General features: G+C 37.5%; 1 protein-coding gene across 1 annotated transcript in view; it reads left to right on the forward strand.

Annotated features, from left to right (window-relative positions):
• The window catches only part of si:dkey-183c6.7 (urea transporter 1), a 22,063-nt gene that overhangs the window by 10,985 nt on the left and 1,871 nt on the right, over positions 1–9,207 (forward strand). Inside the window, exons 6-7 of the mRNA XM_014019074.1 lie at positions 5,951–6,085; positions 8,192–8,241. Coding sequence (XP_013874528.1) covers positions 5,951–6,085; positions 8,192–8,241 — 185 coding nt within the window. The remainder of the gene's footprint in view (positions 1–5,950; positions 6,086–8,191; positions 8,242–9,207) is intronic.

Raw genomic sequence — 9,207 nt, forward strand, 5'->3', positions numbered from 1 at the left:
TTTCAAAACCTGCTGTTTCCATCAACCTTTTTTGATGCAATCAAAATGTGCATAATGTCAGATTTTGTTTTCTCCCTCTAAATAAATAACTAGGTCATTTCTGTAGCTCATGATTAAATAATAAAAAGAGGTAATTATAGCGTTCACCGATGTGAACAAGGGTTTAATCAGAGAAAGTGGTCTATTTCCTTTGCTATCTAAAAAAATTATATTTTTCCTGATTCTTTAAAAATATTATACTGGTTTACAGAAAGCACGAAAAAAAAATCCCAGTTCATAGGTACAGATGTGATTTATAAACATGATGCCCCTCCCATCACACCACCACGAGCTGAGTTTGTGCAAAAATATCTTTCTATTTTTGTAAATTTGTTCTAATTATTGCATGAACTATTTTTACTCTTGTTCAGAAAATCGTCCTTTTATCCAGGTCATTATGAGTCACGCATCAGTCGATCTTAGTTGTTGTCAGATAAAAATAATTCAAACTGAAAAAACAAGCCTGAGTCCTGCGTCGAACTGTTTAGTCCTAAAATATAACAATGACAGTCAGAATATGACACGGCGGTTTCTTTTATTAACTGAGCTGCTTTTACAGTTTTTTTAATTAATGACGAATCAAAATATGATCAGTATGTTAAGGAGGAATAAAAACCTCTGTGTTACATAGAAATAAAACAGTGGCACAGTGAGAGTTAGGAGTGTGAATAAGTGCTGCGAGTCAGATTTAACTTGATGCAGGTTGACAGAGAACATGAAGGGGAAAGACGAGTCTTTGTCATCACCAGTTAGAGGGAAAGAAAGAAGAGTTTGGTGAAAGGAGAACTGAAGGATGAGACAGAAACTGAGTTATAAAAGTGTCTGAAGAACAGAAGATGAAAAACCTGAACAGATCTGAGGACGTGTGTTTGACCAGCTGCTTTAACACTCTGGACTTTCTGAGGATTTTTATTTATTTATTTATTTTGTTCTGTTTCATTTTGCTTTATACATTTCTAGCACTTTCCCCCCAAAATTCACTTTTTTTTTTGTTCTCAGCTTTAAAAGTTGATTATATCATTGGCAGCAAAATCAGCTGTCTGAACTGGATGTTCTGTTTTATTTTAGGAAATGGAAAAATGAGCTCATTTGTGTCGCTGCATGTGTTTTTGCGAGTATCGTAAATCACAAAAAATACTCATAAATCTTCATTAAACCACATGCAAAATTAGCAATAGTTCACCTACAGCTTAGTAACTATTATCTGAATAAATTTGAACTTTCATTCAGTTCAATTAAATTTCTGAATTTTATTAATGTAATTATTCACACAATATTTCTGTATTTTCTTTATTTACATCTTATTTTTATAAATATGCAACTTTTGCTGCAATAATAACTGTTAGCGTTAGCTTTAGCCTCTTTATGAATTTCACATTTGTAGTACTTACAAAGGAATTAAGCTGAGGTTTGGCTCACAGACACAGACAGATGTTTAGAGTTGTGTGATATCTATATGTTCAGTAAAACTCTCCTCCTGCTTTCTTTCAATCAGCCAGAGGCAGAATGAGCGAGTTAGCACAGCTGCAGCGTGGCTCAGACTGTCAGACTGAAGAGAGCCCAGCAGAGTCTGAGGCCATATTTAGAGCTGTCGCTCACAGCACAGCGATGTGTATGATTCCCATGTGGGGTTTCCAGAGGAGCAAATCAGGGGCTGAATATAGGCCAAGGCCTCTCTACCTGCTGCTACCTGCATTTAAGAAAACTCACAAAACCTGGGCTTCATAGCTGGAAGAAGAGCAAGAGAATCTGAATTCAATTCAGTTCAATTCAGTTTATTTATATAGCGCCAAGTCACAACATAAGTTGTCTCAGAGCACTGTACATAAAAAGAATAATCCAAAAAAGAAACCAGCAGGCTGCGTTGAATCACTTCATCACAGCCTCCCAACCTGAGCAAACGGTGGAGAGGAAAAACTCCCTGCTAATCAGGAAGAAACCTCCAGCAGAACCAGGCTCAGGACAGGCTGCCATCTGCCTCGACCGGCTGGGTTGAGGGACAGGAAAGAGACACAGACAAGCACAGAAGAACTGGTCCAGGTGCACCTTCTTCTGGAAGAGATAAAGAAAAAACATGATAGAAATAATTACAACAAACATGTAGAGAAGAGAGACTAAAGACAACAGCAGAGTGAGGAAATGCGCTCAGTTTGTGCTCCAGCAGTCTAAGTCTATTGCAGCAGAAATGAGGAATAATTCAGGAAACTACGTAAATCTAACTATAGGATTTACCAAAAAGGAAAGTCTTCAGTCTAATCTTAAAAGTAGACAGAGTGTCAGCCTCACGGACAGAAACTGGAATTTGGTTCCACAAGAGAGGAGCTTGATAACTGAAAGCTCTGCCTCCCATTCTACTTTTAGAAACTCCAGGAACCACAAGTAAACCTGCAGTCTGAGAGTGAAGTGCTCTGTTAGGAAAGTATGGAACAATAAGATGTTTAACATATTGTAAGAATATTCATGTTCAGAGACTGAAGTCAGTATAAAATCACCAATGTTAAATAATATGATTGTTAGACGAGATAAAACCATACAAAACCAGAATTCTGGGAGTGAGGATTTAATGCCATTCGGATCTGACAGGAAACCACACACTGACTCACAGTCAGGAAGTATGTTTTTATTTACATGATTCTTCAATGCCTGAGTTCGCCCCCTACTGACCTACGGCTGAATCGCAGGCATTCAGACAAAAACCTCAACCTAATGTTATTAAAACGGGTCACTTATGTGTTGTTTATGATTCGGACATGTGGCTACTCTATTTCAATTAACACATAATAGATCAAACATTATAAAAGTATTATAAAAAGGAAACCCTAATACTCTAGTGTTGTTTCTAACATCAGTACTAATCAATAGTAACTATAAATTTCTTCAATATGATGGAGCTTGGTTGTTAAAAGAGAAGTAGAAGCAAAATTATTGTTTTTATCACTTGTTATCTAAGGTGAAGCACCAATATTGTTGCTCAGGCAAAAAATGTCTGTTCCAAAAGATAAAAAAGAAATCTCATGAATGGATTGGTTTGGAGCGGAGAGGGGGCATGGGGGATTGTTTTTCTGTTATGTTGCCGTGCAGTACTTTTTGCGTTCCCTTGCAAAAGTCGTTTATCACTGTTGTGCCTTCAGGTTTATTAACAAATTCAAATACTCACTATTATTTGGGAATTAGCCTACTTTAATTCTGCTTAGGAGTGAATATATCACACAGCCACACATGGAAGAATAAAAATAATAAAATGAATATAATAAGAATATGCTAAGACAAAATTTTAACTCAGTGCAGCCAAACAATATCAATGCCAATTTCCCTAACTTGTTGTGACCCATCCTTTTACGGTAAATGGATATTTCAAGATAAAAGCCTGATTTAATCCAGTTCATCCAAAACAAACGTTTGCAAGGTAACGCAAAGGCAAAAAAAATCCCCCGTGTCCCATTGTGGGCTCCTTAGATTTGAATTGGAACCCCACCAATAAATAATAATAATAATAATAATAATAATTTAAAGTGCATCTAGAACTAAATACTGTTTGAAGTCAATCCCATTTAAGGTGGGCTCCAAACACAAAAGTATCTAATTTGGTCAGCTTTATTGCTATTGAGCTAATATTTGGTGGATGAGAGTGATGCCCATGATGTGCTTTGAGCATAACTCACCTCATGAGATCTCATAATGTTGCATGAGACCACCATAATGACAAGGCTTTGACCAAAATGGCTAAAACTTTGTCATGAAATGTGGTGACTCTTTTGGGAAATAAATGATTATGCAAATCTTCTCTACTGAAAACAAAATGGAGAAGTCATGGTGACGTCAACTGAATGAAGAGCAAAGGTGTCAAGGTTTGTGGAGGATATGGACCCAGGAATGCAGTTCGACAAAAGGAGCTCAAATAAGACTTAGTGAAGTCCTTCGAACCAAGAAAACAAAGGATAGCACGGCAGCAACAGCAGGAAGGAGAACCAGACACGGTGTAAAGTACAACAATGATCCACTGCAGAGGGAAGAGGACAGACAGGATGAATGGACTGTGGCTGATGAGGAGACAGAAGACAGCTGAGCTTAATGAAACAGAAAACAGGTGTAGGTTAGTAAAACTGGCAGGAAAAATAAACTAATGACAGAGAGGAAACACAGAGGGGCAGAAAATAACCAGCAGCAGAATGAACCAACACAAGAAAACTACCAGAAAACAACAAAAAACACAGATCCTGACAAAAGATCTTTATCAGATCTGAACAAAGAGTCAAATTTATTTCAGGTTTTAATATTATTTCCATTATGCTCGTCTCCATTCAGTTTTTCCTAGAAATGTAGCAGAGAGGAGAAGAAAAAGGCTGATATGATAAAAGCACTCTGACTCATTCTGTTAGAAAAACAACATCTCATTGTGTGACCTGCACAGAGACAGTAAAAATGACAGTAAAGATTTTAGCATCCTCTGGAGAAATCTTCCCACACAGCCATTAGTCTGAATGAATCCAACACAGGCAAGAAGATTCTGAATGAGAACCGCAATGTGAAAAAATATATATAAATAAATAAAACAGAAGGATGGAAAAAGGGGGGAAATTTAGCCAGGATTCAGGAGGAGACTGGAGAGGAAGGCAAACAGAGCAGAAGGAGGGACAGCGTGGTCCACCAGCGGGGGTGTGGTCCGTCTGCTGCAGGACCTGACTGCTAAACTTCCTCTCTGGTTACCTGATAATGACTAAATCAATCACAGGGCTGCCTGAGGGCTGGTTGAACAGCTTCCAAACTCTGCTGAAAAGGATGTCCAAACTGTTTCTTTCTGTCCTCCATTGTCAGCATCAAGGTTTTAAAGCTTTTATGGGTTTTAAAAAGCTGTTTCCACAAACCAAGGTTTGCACTAATGGTGTAAAACAAAACAAACGCCCATCCAAAGCAGCTTACAGTGCACGTGTGTATAAAACATACACAGAACGAGTGGAGGATTTAGATGGTCCCATTAAGACAGACAGCCGTAATTTTTTAATGAAGCTGGTTCAGTCTGCCTGCAAAACAAATCTGTGACCTCAGTGGGCTTTGCTTGGTTAAATAAAACCTAATGTGTCTTCATATCTAAAGTCAACATGAAGTACAGACAGAATCTTTCATGCAGCACTCGTCTGCTCAAAAATGCTTTTTAAATAATAAAATATTCCAGACACATCTCTGGCATTCAGCTTCATTTCCATGTGAAATGAGCTGGCCTTTGCAGATGAGTGGCCAAACTCCGTTGGAGTGATTTTTTTAATTTTCTTTCATCTGTCGGCTGAGAGACGACACTGGAGGCCACGAGGGAAAATGTCAGTGCCTCTGGCCGGGCTGAGATCTTTCTGTGTCGGTGTGTAGTCTGCTTATTGTTTGAGTGGAGGGCGGTGTTCTGCTCTGAGCGTGAGTCAGAGGTGAGGAGCTGACATGATGCTCACCTGCAGCAGCATCACGCCGGATGAGCTGCGATCTTGTAAATCCTTTGGTTTTATTTTACTTTTAACTTGACATATTTTCCATGATGGAGTCTGGATGCTGATGAGTGATTAGAAGCAGTTTCCATAGTGATTCATCACATTGTTTAAACTCTTTCACGTCACAGATTTTTTAAATGAATCACGTTCCGAGAAGCTAACGAACCAAATTCTCCAGCAGATGGATCGTTTGTCCTCATTTTATTCGTGCTGACGTATAAAGATCAAATGTTTCCTTATTGGGTTACACGCAGATTAGGGGCTGCTGAGATCAGTGGCAGAAAAGTTTGAGTCTAGCACCACCACACGGTTGGGTTCAGTACTGCAGCTCTAAAATTATTTTTACAAAAAACACAAATTCTTTACATTTGCCAGCAGCAGTGACTCACTGATTCATGCATTGATTTTTTTTCTTTTTGTGTCTCTGTGTGTATCAGGGCTCTCCATGGCAGTGCATCATGAATCACTGTACTCAGGTCTGTCGGGGTTTAACGGAGCTCTGGGCTGCATGGCTGTTGGAGGACTTTTCTTTACCTTCAACTGGAAGACGCACCTTTTTGCTGTTGCAAGCGGTGACAAAAACATACAAACACTTGTGCACAATGATTTTTTTTTTGTTCTGTTCTAATATAAGTTGATGCAAACCTTAGCAGGCATAATTCACTATACATCACACAGTAAGAATTACAGCAGAGTGAAATGTTATTAATTATTAATGCTATTCTGTTGCTAAAAGCAGGGGTGCCAGAAAATAAGCTGGCCACCCTAGTGGCCCCCCAGTTTTATCCTCTTGAGTACCCAGGTTTTTCCTTTATCAATTGCCCTACCTATTTAGGAATAGAATCTCATAAATATAAAAAGAAACACTGATTTTTTTTTTAGCAATTAAGAGTTAAAAACATTAATTTATATTTTATTCAAAATAAAAAATTTAATTAAAATTAAAATGTAGCACCTCTGAATAAGGACAACCAATCCAAAACCAGTGTTCTCAAATAAAGATGGAGGTTCTCAGGGGGTTATATTCATAGATATATTTTAATCAAATATTAATTAAATAATTTTAATAATTATATAATGAATTTAAAATTAGACAGTACAGCTGCACAGTTGGTAGAGCAGCATATTGCCTCTAAGGAAGAAGGTAGCTGGATCAACTGTCTGTTCTCCAGGTACTCCAGCTTTCTCTCACAGACCAAAATCATATTTATTATATGACATAAAAAGCAAATAACTTAATAACTTGGGATAATATTACAGTAGATGTAGTTTGTAATTGTGCTTGTTTTAGTCTTTATTTCCAGTTTTGGGGTTTTATAATCACAGTTTGTAAAATGACAATCATTTTTGAAGGGAACGGTCCCCATCAAATTTAAAATTTAATTAATTTAAACCCCCACATTTACCATAAAACATTAGTTCATCCAGTGCTGTTTCACTTGCTTAACCAATAAATTTATTTCATTTTATCTAAAGAATACTCACTTTAAGTGTTTTCCTGTGTAGGTAAAAATCTGTTTAACAACCTGTTAAAATACACCAAAATGCAGGAAATGGCATTTATTTCTTTAAATAATATCTGGGGAGGACCCCCAGACCCCCCGCCATTGGGTCCCCCCAACTGTACAAATACTTACTCTTGTTTTTGTCTCTGAATGTCATAAAATCAGTGATATTATCTGTGAAATTACAAATTCAACATCTGTTGGTAAATCTATAGCTTTATATTGCCATAGTTTTCGATTTGTCATATTTGCAAACACATCATAAATTTTGTTATAGATATTAGTTTTGGTGTGCCACCCCTAGTTTTTCAGTGGCCCCCCCTGAAATATTTTTCTGCAGGCGCCACTGGCTAAAAGTTTATTTAACTTCATATGAAACTGTGAGAAACGTGTCTCTGTCCATGGTGCTGAAACCTTCACATACTGTCAAACAGGAAAATGAAAGGTTTTAAAGGCCTGTAGTTCAATTTTCTTCCCTCAGCAGGTCATTTCTACTTTTTCCCGGCTTTAAAACCAAAGTGCAATTGGGGATTCAGGTAATTTCACTTTTATATTCAGGCTCCATGAAGGGAACACACGTCTCCAATCCAAGGCTGCACCTTCACTCCTGTAAAACCTTAGTGTTTCTCTGGGAAACATAAAACAACTGTTCTTCTGTTCCTGTGAGTTAAACAGGCGGTTTCTGAGCCTGCGGGTCGTTAAAACGTTGCCTCAGCTCCACTCGCCACAGTGAATCATGAACCCGTCCTTCGGCTGAATTCACCAGACCGCTGAATCAAACACCGTAAACGTGAAATAAAACCCAATTTCCTTTTAGATAGGGTGGGGATGTGCACACTTGTGCTTTGAATAAAACATTCCAACAAAAACAAGTCAACTTTTTCATCTACGTTTTCTTCTTGTAAATCTTTTGATTTGTTATTTTCCTGCTGGCTCATTCTTCCCCTCATCATTTGTGATTATATAAACGTGTTCAGTCTCTCCTGGGCTTTTAGTCATAAATACAGAAACACATTTCAGCATCATGGACATTAGTGCTGACCACTTTGACATGGAGCTAATTTGCCCACATTATGTAAATTGACCCCAATTGTCTCTTTAACTGCGACCAGCACAACAAAAGAGCAGCTGAGGTTGTTCTGTAATTAACTTCTTTTATTCATCTGCCTGCAGCGTTTCTCTCTGCGTACGTCGACATCGCCATGAGCAACCTGATGGGAACTGTAAGGTCACACACTTTCATTTTCCTATAGTTTTAACCCTTCAATGTCCTTTGCATTCATTTTCTTTTGTTTCTTTTTCATGCTCTGTAGAGTAGCAGTGGAAAAAAACCCAAACTCAGAAAGGCAGGGAGCGAGTTCTGAATTTAAATTTGAAAAGGTTTAAACCAAGATGAGGTAGATGAAATCTAACACACACGGTGTTCATTTAAACACCAACAAAGTGTCTAAATGAGTCCACAATCGCTGGTGGTAAAAAAACATTTGTGAAGGTGTTCAATTTTAACACTCTTTTTTTTGTCAATTTAACACCAACCAGTGTTTAATCTTCAACAATACTGGGTGTCACATTAACATAAAAATAGTGTTAGTATTAAAATATAGTGTTAGAAGTAACACCAGTGTATTATTACTAACAAAGGAAATTATGGTGTTAAAAGGTTAACAGGCACCACAAGGTGTCAATACACAATCAATTTGAGAGTGTAAATTTACCACTCAGAGTTCAAATTAAACTCTTTATAGTGTTGCATTAACTCTACTCAGTAGTTAATAGAAAGCATACTGGAGTCACTCTTCACACATCACCAGGAAGTAGCTACCTCTCACTTATGGTGTCAATTTATTGCCGATAACACAAACTTAAACTTGAACAACTTGATCAAACTGAACAAGAAAACTAATCAGAACAACTATTTTTACCCTCATGAACTTCTTTAATAATCATAAACATACAAACACATCTTTTCTACACGATTACCCAGCATTCCTTGCTGAGAAAATACTCGTCTGTCTGACATGAGGTGGAAGAGGAAATAAATACTGTGAATAAACACCAACACTGGGTGTCAGCTTACTCAGAAAGTGTTAAAATAACACTAGCGGTTTTTAATTCAACACCCAAAAGTTTAACACTGAAATTTTAGCACACTGGTTTTTGCTGTATGTATGTACATGTATATATATATA

The sequence above is a fragment of the Austrofundulus limnaeus genome, unplaced genomic scaffold (genome assembly GCF_001266775.1).
Source record: "Austrofundulus limnaeus strain Quisiro unplaced genomic scaffold, Austrofundulus_limnaeus-1.0 Scaffold208, whole genome shotgun sequence".
Lineage (NCBI taxonomy): Eukaryota > Metazoa > Chordata > Actinopteri > Cyprinodontiformes > Rivulidae > Austrofundulus > Austrofundulus limnaeus.